At 34.6% G+C, this 13,220-nt stretch overlaps 2 protein-coding genes and 1 pseudogene across 2 annotated transcripts; 2 read left to right on the forward strand and 1 right to left on the reverse strand.

Moving 5' to 3' along the window:
• Positions 1 to 596: 596 nt before the first annotated feature.
• On the reverse strand, positions 597 to 2,878 carry LOC113696339 (xyloglucan endotransglucosylase protein 7-like). The gene is made up of 5 exons (XM_072056002.1): positions 2,694 to 2,878; positions 2,458 to 2,610; positions 1,524 to 1,746; positions 1,237 to 1,430; positions 597 to 1,140 (listed from the first exon to the last, which is right to left on the reverse strand). The coding sequence occupies exons 1-5, from the start codon at positions 2,876 to 2,878 to the stop codon at positions 597 to 599; spliced, it is 1,299 nt and encodes a 432-aa protein (XP_071912103.1).
• A 1,311-nt stretch (positions 2,879 to 4,189) lies between these two features.
• Positions 4,190 to 5,527, forward strand: LOC113694638 (probable xyloglucan endotransglucosylase/hydrolase protein 23). The gene is made up of 3 exons (XM_027213484.2): positions 4,190 to 4,564; positions 4,677 to 4,870; positions 4,978 to 5,527. Exons 1-3 carry the CDS (start codon positions 4,274 to 4,276, stop codon positions 5,375 to 5,377), a joined length of 885 nt encoding a protein of 294 aa, XP_027069285.1. The 5' UTR covers positions 4,190 to 4,273; the 3' UTR covers positions 5,378 to 5,527.
• Positions 5,528 to 9,005: 3,478 nt separating this feature from the next.
• On the forward strand, positions 9,006 to 10,263 carry LOC113695204 (xyloglucan endotransglucosylase protein 7-like; annotated as a pseudogene).
• Positions 10,264 to 13,220: the final 2,957 nt, after the last annotated feature.

Here is a 13,220-nt window from a genome sequence, read left to right on the forward strand (position 1 = left end):
ATTAGGAAGAAAAATCTAAGCTACAACAGTGTAGTCTAATAGTAAAGAATTGGAAATGGAATGTTAATTATGTACCTACAGCTTGTTTAATGTTTTCTGCCATGGCTAACTAACCAATTTTGGTATCACTACATCCAATTTGACACCAAAAAAAATTTTAAAAACAAAATCTCATTTCATCTTATTACAAGAAATAATGGTCACCAAGCCATATAATTGTAGGGGATTCATGCTCAACTCAAGTACCAAAATAGATAGCATGCATAATTTGGGGAATATATAATACAACCCCTGGTTTATGCTTTTGCTACTATTCCTCAAGAACATTCCGAGTGTACTTGGAGTCTGGAGCAACAACTTCCATACATACAAAAAAGACTATGCAACAAACTCAAGACATATAATTCCCAAAAAATAAATAAATAAATAAATAAAAAGCCCAAAATTTGTCTTCAACTAATTTCTAATTGCTACTCTTCCTTCTCAGAAATTGCTACTCTTCCTTCTCGTCACAGAAAGGAAAAAGAACATACATTCTACACCTTGAAACCGGATTACAAAGCTTTCCACAAATAATTACAAAGCCAACATTACATTCAATCAATTTGAGCGACCTTATTCGCTCGCTTTGACCGTGAACGACGTCTAGGTCGCCTTGGTTTCCTAGGAACAATAATGTTGTCATTATTGTTAGCATTGGTGTTAATGTTGTTGTTGTTATTGCTTTGCCTATTAATTTTGCTCTTGCTACCGCATTCTGGACCAGGTCCCTGTGGAAATCTCCAGGGATCTTCGCAGTAATTGTACACCATATACTTCTGCTGCAGCTGTTTCATTTTCTCCCGAGCTCTTGGATCTAACTCTTCAGTCAGCCAAGAATTGCTTTTTGCTGAATCTGTTGATTCACAAGAAGATTTTCTAGTTCTTGGAGACCAAATGCAAGCTTCGGCACTGAAATTTCTGTAAGAAGCTGTAAAGGGAGCTAGGCTCCAGTCGGTCTTGACTAGTCCATGTTGCGTAGCCCATTCATCTGCGTTCCATAGACTTGAATATATTCTCATGGGCTGGCCTTTGAGGTATGGAACCCCAATTGATTCCATGTTCTTGAATTCTCTGATAGGTTTGCCATCCACAGATAGGCTAACACCCAAAAAATAATAATAATAATTTACCTTCATAATTAATGCATTTGGAAGTTGGGAGTGAGAATTGTTGAGCTAATTAAACTAGACTTACATAATGCATTTGGGATTCCAAAGAATGGAATAAGTGTGGAAATCTTCAGTTGGATCAAACCACAAGAAGAACTGTTGTTCTCTATCGCCTTTGCCTTGGCTAAAAACATTGGTGTGAAGAGTGTAAGGATTACCAGTTGAATTGCCCAAAAATTCAAAGTCAATTTCATCATGGGCTGACCCTTCTGATGACAACTGCCATATTTTATGCAGGTTGTTAGTCAACTAGTGCTATCCAATGATACAGGAAATCAAAGCTAATTAAAACACTTCCTCATTAAGCCTTACATAGTAGGTAGTGACGGTGCCAGCAGAATTTCCAGGGACAAGCTTTATTTGCATATCAATCTTTGCAAATAGATATTCCTTCTTTGATTCAAACCCTGAGCCAGACTTTCTGTCAAGGGATAAGGTAAGAAGCTCACCATGTTCCAGGATCTTTCCCCGTTCTTCACCCCATGAGAGGACAAAGTTTCGGTTGAAGGTACCATTTGTGAAGCCTGTGATCGAGCTGCCCAACAAGAATGCAATTTAACCATTCCAATCATGGTATGATAAGCACAATTCAATTCAAGGGCTTGCATGGCTTGTAAATCCTGATGCGCGGGCCAAACTTCAAAGACTACATATGAATTTATGCATTAAATTTTTGAATACCGCACAACTTCTTTAAAAAGTAAGGATTGGAGATACTTGACATATAGATATTCTCTCATTTTTCATTGTTTTTCTTTTCTTTTTTCTTTGGCAATCCAAAACAAAGTTCATCCGAAACCTTATAGAAATCTAGTACCAAGATTCTACATTGTTTTCCTAAACCATATTTTTCGCAATTATACCAGAATAACTGAAACAATTACGTATCCAAGAATCTTACAAAATTTAGATTGGCAGAATTGAGTATCAAAAATTGAACACAATAAGGCCTAGCAGAACCAAGAAAGTTTTAAATCTCTACTTGAATGTAGGTCAATGGATCAAATCTCTTTGCCTACATTTTAAAAATTCAGACTTTCCTAAAAATGTCGTCAGCAGGTACGTAGGCAACCGTTTAAACTGGTGGTGGTTCAGTTTCCTTTGGGTTGTTCTTGAACCTCTTCGGGATCCCCTTTCCCTTTAGTATAGAGTAATATAGGTCTATCATGTCCGATAAATAAAAAAAAAAAAAAAAAAAAGATAATGAGGCCTAGCAGAGGCTCCTCGGCCATAAGACTTGATGTACCTGGATGCGCGGCGATAGGTTGGCCTTACAAAATTCCTTGACGTGCTTGCTCTCCGGCGAGCTGCAAAGATCGATTGGGATATCAGGACGTCCACCTGCTCAGATGAATTCAGCCCAGAATTAAGATTATTGTAGACATATGCATGCATAAATCTACACAATTGCCATCAATTTAAAATAAAAAAAGAAAAACAGAGAAAGTAAATGAGTCTCCAAAGAATAATTTGGAAATGGACCTTGAAGACAAGAACAGCAGCGAAGGCAAGAAGTATAAGATAATGAATAGATGACCTTGAGCTTGACCTAGTTGGGTAAGAGTAGTTTCTTGATGGATATGCCATTTCATTTTGGGGTTGTTACTGATGAAGAAAATGTGAAGAATTGTCGTCTTTGCATGACCATGTTTCTCGTACCTCTCCATTTCTTAGCCTTCAGTTATTACCAGTAATACATATATAGTATTTCTGATTCTTTTTAATCTTGTGGTATGAGTTTCTATGTTTGAGAATTAGCCTTCTCTATAATTGCTACTCCCCACACTGGCTCCGTTGATTTTCCATTTCTATTGCAATTTTCACCCATACATTTGCGGTTAAAGCTCCTTGTTCTAAGGGCACCAGCTCGCTAGTTCACTTCTTCGGCTACATTTATTTTAGAGTACAATATTCCTCAATAATTTTTCAGCAATAGGTGTTAAATATTAATAACGGAATTACCATATACGGTAACTAACCGACAAGAATGCTTGAGACCTAAAATGATTAAAAAAATTTTACCTTTTCACTGCTCGCTACATTTTTTTACCTTTAACTGTCAGACACAAGATTCGAATCCGGAATCACTCTATGAGTCTTCCTTTAATTACTGGACTAACACTAGTGGTTAAAAATGTTAATAACTTAATCTAACTATTTTACAAAATATTACATCATTTCATTTTGACATCAAAATAGGCGATTACCTCTTTGACCTTTTAGTCCTCAAAAGTATTGGATTTTACTACCACTTTTCTCAAATGGGCCTGGGCTTTCAAATGGGTTGAAGGTCATCATAGACATCATTGCGTAGAATTCTTAGCTCCGAAGTGTAATGAGCATAATAATTTTTTTTTTTACTTTTTACCAGCTAAGCTGATATCTTCAACCCTTGGTTATCCTTTTGTATCCGTCATGGTTATCATTTCAATACCATCCAACAAACCTTAGTGGTTTAACAATCCCTTCTTAATTTGTTGTCCTTTCAGTGTCAGGGTCTAATATTGGTCCATCTCATTTGACGCTGGAAAAGGTGTACCAGAAGGATAAACAAAATAATTGGAGTAGGGTTGTACGGATCCAAGATAACCCCAAAAAAAAAAAAAACCCACGAGTTCACCTTGATTTGTTTCTTTGTACTTTGTGTTTTATTCATATGACTGGTATAAGTAGTTAGGGAACCAGTAGATTAATCCCTGTGAGATCACCAAGAACCAGAACCGCGTGTTATAAATATACAACAGGGTCCAGGTCCAGGTCTGGGCTGTTGTTAGCTAGCTGGGCATTTTTCTTATGTCAATTGTCACAGATCACAACCACTTGCTTCTATTAGCCATCTGGGTACAGCTAAAAATGTTATCAAGTGATCACCCACTTGTTCAACCACTTTTACCCCCACAACTTGCCTCCTCTGCTGAACCTTCCTCAGCTCTTCCTGAGTCCTAATGCCTCCCTATAAATACTCTACTTGGCAGCAATCTTCAAATCATCCCAAAACACAAAATTACCTATCTCAGTCACTAAAGAGGGAAAAAAAAACCCCTTACTTCAAATTTTTCAAAATGGCTTATTCTTCTTGTTCATCTAGTCTGGTAAGAATATTGCTTACATCCTTTATAGGAAGCACTTTTGTAGTACTTGCATCCGCTAGCAACTTCTATCAAGATGTCGACATTACTTGGGGTGGCGATGGCCGGGCAAAGATACTCAACAATGGTGGACTTCTCACTCTCTCACTTGATAAAACCTCTGGCTCTGGCTTCCAATCTAAAAGAGAGTACCTATTTGGCAAAATCGACATGCAACTCAAACTTGTCGCTGGAAATTCTGCTGGCACTGTCACAGCCTATTACGTAAGTAGCTATCTAGTACATATTTTCTGCCATGCATATGGTCCTCATAATATATACTTCTTCAGGTACTCTATTAGATTAAAATGCTAATAATTTGGGTGGTATTTTGCAGTTGTCATCTCAAGGCCCGACTCATGATGAAATAGACTTCGAATTTTTGGGAAACCTTAGTGGTGACCCTTATATTCTTCACACAAATGTGTACAGCCAAGGCAAGGGAAACAGAGAGCAGCAATTCTACCTCTGGTTCGACCCAACTGCAGATTTTCACACCTATTCCATCCTTTGGAATCCACGGCGCATCATGTAAGTTTACAGAACAAGAATCAGAACAATTCCTGCCATTCGATTGAGCAAATTCGTGTGCAACCTTTTCTAACACGACAACTTTTGGGTTTTTTTTTTCCCTCCAGATTTTCCGTGGATGGCACACCTATCAGGGAATACAAGAATCCTGAGTCTCTTGGTGTTCCATACCCAAAGAGCCAACCGATGAGGATATATTCAAGCTTGTGGAATGCAGATGACTGGGCAACAAGAGGTGGACTTGTTAAAGCGGACTGGTCTAAAGCTCCATTCACTGCCTCCTACAGAAACTTCAATGAACATGCTTGTATTTGGTCGTCTGGAAAATCTTCATGCAATTCAAACACTCCTTCAAACAATGCATGGCTGAATCAAGAGTTGGATGCAACTAGCCAAGAAAGGCTCAAGTGGGTGCAGAAGAATTATATGATTTACAACTATTGCACTGATTTAAAGCGCTTTCCTCAAGGCTTCCCCCCAGAATGTGCTATCAATAAGTCCTCATAGGAAAAGAAATTTAGTACTAGTGCTCTTATCAGTTTAAAGTTTTGTAATTCTTTAATTCTTTATTTCCTATTGGTTACCTGAACCATTCAGAGTAAAGTACCACTTTGTTTCTGTAGCTAATTCTTTTGGTAATGAAAAGAAATTTCTAAATTTTTGGAGTAAGAAGTAAGAACTCTGTTGCATGTTGAGATTTATTTTTGACTAAGAATAAGTCAGTCAAAGAAGTGGAACAGCTCATACAGAGCCATTTTATGTAATATCCAACCATGCATTCTCGAAAAGCCACGGGCAATTAAAAACTGCAGAATCTTTGTTAAATTATATATCGAATGGAGCAGCAGCATTCGTTCTTTCTCAGTGCTATAATAATTTTCCTGCCATTTAATAGTGTTATAAGTTGCTGTCTTTATAAAGTGGTAGTATTAATCGGTTCGGACTTGGGACTCTGCATCAGAGTTGATGCACACTAAATAGCATAAACACTGACAAAGAGGCATGGACTTAGTAAAACAACTGTATGAGGGAAACCATCTATAAAATAGTTTTTGTTGGTTACTTACTTTTAAAAATGTAATATTATATCCCTTATAAGTTCACATTATTCAGATTTGACCCCAAACTAGGTTTTTGACTGGTTTTTTGTCAAAATTCATCATGTGCCTTGCACGTGATTATTTTGTAAGCACAAAATTGTTAAATTGCATTTCACATAATGTGATCTGTAATCTCTTACATTTCACAAAATGAATTTTTTCGTCCCTTACATTTTACAAAATAAATTTTTTTGCTCTTCACATTTTGCAAAATGAAAATTTTCATTCCTCATTGATCATATGTATGAATAGTTTTTTCTTTTTTTAAAAACTCATATATATATCTATTTGATTTCACCTGAACAAACTAATTCTAATTATAGGTGAAATTAAATAAAGATATATTATGTGCTATTATGTACTATTCAGGTGAAATCAAATAGATATATACATGCTAATACATTTATAGTACGTGATCTAGGTTTCTGACTAAATGCTAGTACTGTACATGCTATTTATACATTAGTTAAATTTGGTTTCTATCTAAATTTTTGATTAATTTTTTTTTGTTGAAATTCACCACGTGCTTCGCACGTGGTCATTATTTAGGAGCAAAATTGTCAAATCGCATTTCACATAATCTGATTCATAACTTCTCACATTTCACAAAATAAATTTTTCGTTCCATACATTTCACAAATAAATTTTTTCATCTCTCATATTCTGCAAAATAAAAAATTTCATCCCTCATTGATCATATGTACAAGTAGTTTTTTCTTATTTTTAAAAACTCATATATATGTCTAATTGATTTCAACTGAACAATATAAATATTATGTAATATATCTCTATTTGATTTCACTTGAATAAGCCAATTGTAGTTATAGCTGAAATCAAATAAAGATATACTATATGTTATTTATACTTTTCAGGTGAAATCAAATAGATATATATATATATATATATATGAATTTTTTTTTAAAAAAAAGCCATTAGTATATATGATCAATGAGTTATGAAAAAATTCATTTTATGAAATGTGAGGAATGAAAAAATTCATTTTGTGAAATGTAAGAAACAAAAAATATGAAAGACTATGGATCGGATTATGTAAAATATGATTGACAGTTTTGTCTTTAAAAAATGATCACGTGCAAGGCACGTGGTGAAATCTGATTAAAAACTAGTCAAAAACTTAGGTAGGAATAGTTGACCACCAAAAGAGTTTTAAAACTCTAATTGGATCTAGATCAAGGGATCAAATCCCCTTACTTATATTTTAAAAATCTAGACTTTCTTGAAAATGCCGTCAGCGGATACGTAGGCATTTATTGAGAGTCGGTGGTGGTTCAATCCCTTTCGAATTCTCCTTGGGTCTTTTTAGGTCCCCCTCGCCTTATTATAGAGTAAGTGTAGGTTTATCATGTTTTAAAAAAATTTAGGTAGGGACCAAATTTGAATAACATGAATTTGTAAAACACGTAAAATTACACTTTTAAATGTGATGATGAAAAAAGTCATTTTGTAAAATGTGATGGATGTTTTGAACGATTTTCCTTTTATTTTAGAGGACAACTCAATAATTTTTCAGCAATAGGTTTTAAATATTAATAATGGAATTATCATATATGGTAATTAACCAGTAAGAATGCTTGAGATCTAAAATGATTGAGAATGTTAATAACTTTAATCTAACTATCTTACAACATAGACTACATCATTTCATTATGACATCAAAATAGGCGATTACCTCTTGGGCCTTTTGCTTAAAAAAAAAAAAAAAAGAAAGAAAGAAAAAGCCCTCCTAGACTTTTTATTACTAGAAAAGTGTTCATTTTGTACTTCATTTTTCAAATGGGCCTGGGCTTTCAAACGGGGTGAAGGGCAGCTCTGTTTGGATTCAAGAGTTTTTTAAAAATTATTAAAATTTTTAAAAAATATTCTAAAAAGTAGTCTAATTTTTTTTTCAATATCTAAAAAATATCCCAAAATATATTCTAAAAATTCTTTTACTCTTAAATATCCCAAAATATTTTCTAAAATATACTATAAAAACTCTGCTACAATAAAGTTTTTCAAAAATACCCCCAAAAACAGCTCATCCAAACGGGAATTTCTAGCCCTCAAGTGTTGCGCATTGAAATGAAAATGAAAATAATCTATTTCCAAGCTAGATACGTACAACAGCACACCCAACTGGAAAGCGAATTTATGGATGAACTAATTGGAAAGTGATTGAGAGTGTAACTCAAAATCCATTGAGATCCACTAGTTGTCTAAGCCCTCGCCTCGCCTATGGTATTGTTTTAAGCACCTGATATGTTTATTTAATTCTATATGTAAATTTTATGTGTTTACCTAGCAAATCTGGAATTCTGGAGTTGACTGATGATTGAATTAAATACGTGCTTGAAGAAGTATAAGAACAACCTTAATTACCAATTTAACCAATCTGATATCTTCAACCTTTGGCAATCCTTTTGTATCGTCATGGTTATCATTTCAATACTATCCAACAAACCTTAGTGGTTTAACAATCCCTTCTTGAATTTTCATCCTTTCAGTGTCAGGGTCTAATATTGGTCCATCTCATTTGACGCTGGAAAAGGTGAACTGTGTGCCAAGAGGATAAACAAAATAATTGGAGTGGGGTTGCAGGGATCCAAGATAACCCCAAAAAAAGAAAAACCCACGAGTTCACCTTGATTTGTTTCTTTGTACTTTGTGTTTATTCATATGACTAGTAAGTAGTTTGTGAACCAGTAGACTAATCCCTATCAGATCACCAAGAAGGCAAGAACCAGAACCGCGTGTTATTAATATACAGCAAGGTCCAGGTTTGGGCTGTTGTTAGCTAGCTGGACATTTTCACCATTCTCTTATGTCAATTGTCACAAATCACAACCACTTGCTTCTATTAGCCATCTGGGTACAGCTAGAAAAGTTACCATGGGATCAAGTGATCACCCACTCGTTCAACAACTTTTACCCCAACAACTTGCCTCTGCTGAACCTTCCTCAGCTCTTCCTGAATCCTAATGCCTCCCTATAAATACTCTAATTGGTAGCAGTCTTCAAATCATCCCACAACACAAAATTACCTGTCTCAGTCACTAAAGAGGGAAAAAAACCCTTTCTTCAAAATTTTCAAAATGGCTTATTCTTCTTGTTCATCTAGTCTTGTAAGAATATTTCTTACATCCTTCATAGGAAGCACTTTTGTAGTACTTGCATCCGCTCGCAACTTCTATCAAGAAGTCGACATCACATGGGGTGGCGATGGCCGGGCAAAGATACTCAACAATGGTGGACTTCTCACTCTCTCGCTTGATAAAACATCTGGCTCTGGTTTCCAATCTAAAAAAGAGTACCTATTTGGCAAAATCGACATGCAACTCAAAACTTGTCGCTGGAAATTCTGCTGGCACTGTCACAGCCTATTACGTAAGTAGCTATCTAGTACATTTTTTCTGCCATGCATATGGTCCTCATAATATATACTTCTTCAGGCACTCTATTAGATTAAAATGCTAATAATTTAAGTGGTATTTTGCAGTTGTCATCTCAAGGCCCGACTCATGATGAAATAGACTTCGAGTTCTTGGGAAACCTTAGTGGTGACCCTTATATTCTTCACACAAATGTATACAGCCAAGGCAAGGGAAACAGAGAGCAGCAATTCTACCTCTGGTTCGACCCAACTGCAGATTTTCACACCTATTCCGTCCTTTGGAATCCACGACGCATCATGTAAGTTTACAGAACAAGAATCAGAACAATTCCTGCCATTCGATTGAGCAAATTCGTGTGCAACCTTTTCTAACACGACAACTTTTGGGTTTTTTTTTTCCCTCCAGATTTTCCGTGGATGGCACACCTATCAGGGAATACAAGAATCCTGAGTCTCTTGGTGTTCCATACCCAAAGAGCCAACCGATGAGGATATATTCAAGCTTGTGGAATGCAGATGACTGGGCAACAAGAGGTGGACTTGTTAAAGCGGACTGGTCTAAAGCTCCATTCACTGCCTCCTACAGAAACTTCAATGAACATGCTTGTATTTGGTCGTCTGGAAAATCTTCATGCAATTCAAACACTCCTTCAAACAATGCATGGCTGAATCAAGAGTTGGATGCCAGCAGCCAAGAAAGGCTCAAGTGGGTGCAGAAGAATTATATGATTTACAACTATTGCACTGATTTAAAGCGCTTTCCACAAGGCTTCCCCCCAGAATGTGCTATCAATAAGTCCTCATAGGAAAAGAAATTTAGTACTAGTGCTCTTATCAGTTTAAAGTTTTGTAATTCTTTAATTCTTTATTTTCTATTGGTTACCTGAAGCATTCAGAGTAAAGTACCACTTTGTTTCTGTAGCTAATTCTTTTAGTAAAGTACCACTTTTGTAGCTAATTCTTTATTTTCTTTGTTTCTGTACCAATCTATGTAATATCGGACCATGCATTCTCGAAAAGCCACGGGCAAGTAAAAGCTGCAGAATCTTGGTATATCATATGGAATGGAGCAATCTTTGTCTCCAATCTCCATGCAGCAGTAGCGAAGCCAGAAAATTTCTTTATTGGGGGCACTTTCTATGTTATTTCGTTCATGCGCAAATACAAATTTCAAACATTATTTTATAGGTTTCACACTATGTAAAGTTCAATGTACATATATGATTCAATTTCACAATTTAAAAGCTCCAAGATTTTTCATTCATTTTAATGAAGTCAACTTTTACAAGGATAAGAGCAACATAATATTAAAATAAAGGCTTTGTTCGAATTCAAGTGTTTTTCATGGATAATACTACAATTATATATTTCAAAAATGTCACCAAAAACACTATTTTATATTTCAAATACAACTTATAAAATATACAAAATAATAATATTAAGTAAACAAATAAATCCTATTACCTTTTCTTCTTCCTCCCACCGTTACTCACCACCACCACCACCTCTATCCTTCTCTCTCTTTCTTTCTCTCTCTCTTTCTTTCCTCCTCCTCCTTTTCCTTTTCTTTCCACTCCTTTCCCTTCCAAAAAGGTCGCGTCAACAGTGAACAGTGGGTCTGGGAGGTAGGGAAGGAAGAAGAAGGAGAAGGAGAAAGTGGGAGAAAGAGAATAGAGAAGGGAGTAGTGGTGGGTGATAAGTGGTGTAAATTAAAAAAGGGATAATTTCAGATACTTCCCTTGAGGTTTCTGACAGTCTCACTCTCCTCCCTTGTAGTTTCAAAAATATCACAAACCTCTCCTGTCAGAATTTAGGTCTCATTTCTTACATCATTATGGCAAAAAAGACTTAAATACCTTCACAAGTCAGCTAATATTTCGTGATTATCATGACAAATACATTCCAACTCACGTAATTAATTTTTTCTACGCTATATCTAATCTCCCTTTTACATGTATACATAGTCAAATAACTGACACCTAACATGATGTACATTTTTTTTACGCCTAACCATTCCAAATTTATGCGTACCATTACACTACCTTTTATAGGTATATACAGTCAAGTAACTAATATCTAACATAATGTATATATTTGTAAACTGATTGTACCTCATAGATCACTCCCGTGTAAGGTGTTTATAGGCAAATTAGTATTAGTCATGTAGATAAAATTACATATCCACTGCAGCTTGCAAGAAGATGCACAAGTGGATCAAAGCACCAATAACCATTCCAAATGTATACATACCATTACACTTTGCATATTGCTGTGATGACTAATTGCAATATGCATGTGAACAAATAACTTCATGTTCAACAATTTCTATGCATGTCGATAACATGGTGTATATTATTTCAACCAGATTGTACATTCACTAAGTATTTATATACATGCTACTTATTGAAGTAAACTACCTCTCTACTAAATATTTAATGCACTCTCATAGCATTAATGGTTGATTTAATATGCAATTGGAACAAATAACCATCTAGTAAAAGCTTTTAATATAATATTATTGATGAATAACATATTGTATCTGAAATTATCCCTTTTTTCTAATTTATTTTTGATTTTTTATTAATTTTCATTATTTCACTAATATAACTTGTACACTTACCTCAGGGGCATTTATGGAAACAAAATTCCCTCTCTTTTCTGAAAACACTTTTTTATGTTCACTTTTGACATCATGGGCTGATTTTGTTACAAAATCCTAAACCTCAAGGGAGGTTTGTGATATTTTTGAAACCATAGGGGAGGAGAGTGAGACTGTCATAAACCTCAAGGGAGGTTTCTGAAATTATCCCATTAAAAAAATATATACCCAAAAAATTTTAAATTCTAAAAAATATCTCAAAATACATCTCAAAACATCCTCAAAAACATCTCCAAAAAACAATATAAAAAATATTTGCAGGAAAAGTTTTATATATATATTACTACAGTAAATTTTTTAAAAAAATTCCCAAAAACAGCTAATTCACACAGAACCGAATTTAGCAAATTGTATACATGAAAATGTCAAAATTTTTTCTAAATACTAACATATTTAGTCAATTATTTTAGATGTAATTTTGAGATGATATAAAAACATCACAACAAGTTAATAAATGAAAATAGAGGATATATACTAAAGCTCTAGAGAAGTAATGTGAGTAAATTACAAGGTAATAGCTCTACATTGATGTCTACTAACTAGATATATAACAAAATTGAAATTAAAAGGGCCATAAATATACTAATGAGAAGATTGCAACATTAACTAAATAGCATGAGCATAACTTTGACTTTGTTAATATTATCCCTAGCTTTATATTAAATTTAAATATTAACGAATAATTTTGAAAAAAAAAATTCACTAACTTCATCGTCAAACTATCATTATTAAAAAGTTAGAATCCCAAAATACTACAAACAATATTTGGAATGAAGGGAGTATTTAATAGTGATGAAGTTGCTTTGGTCGTATTAATTGGTCAGGACTTGGGACTCTGCATCAAAGTTGGCGCATACTAAATAGCATAAACACTGACAAAGAGGTATGGACTTGGTAAAACAACTAACTGTGCGAGGGAAATCATTTAATAGATGAAATTGCAAAGTGGTTGGAAGATAATTGTACTCTGCTAGAATCAGAATTGATTCTTTTTCTATAAAATCGTTCTACAAAACATGCCAAATGCTTATTTAATCCGAAGTGTTAATTTGGTGGTGGATGATTATTGTTACTAGCACATTAACAACGTCATAACAAATATTTTTCTTTTTTTTTTTTTAAAGAAAGAGGAGGAAATTGAATGCATTTCTAGAAAGGATGCATCTATCGTACATGAGAATTCTGCATTTGGATGGAAAA

Source organism: Coffea arabica, chromosome 6e (assembly GCF_036785885.1).
Source record: "Coffea arabica cultivar ET-39 chromosome 6e, Coffea Arabica ET-39 HiFi, whole genome shotgun sequence".
Lineage (NCBI taxonomy): Eukaryota > Viridiplantae > Streptophyta > Magnoliopsida > Gentianales > Rubiaceae > Coffea > Coffea arabica.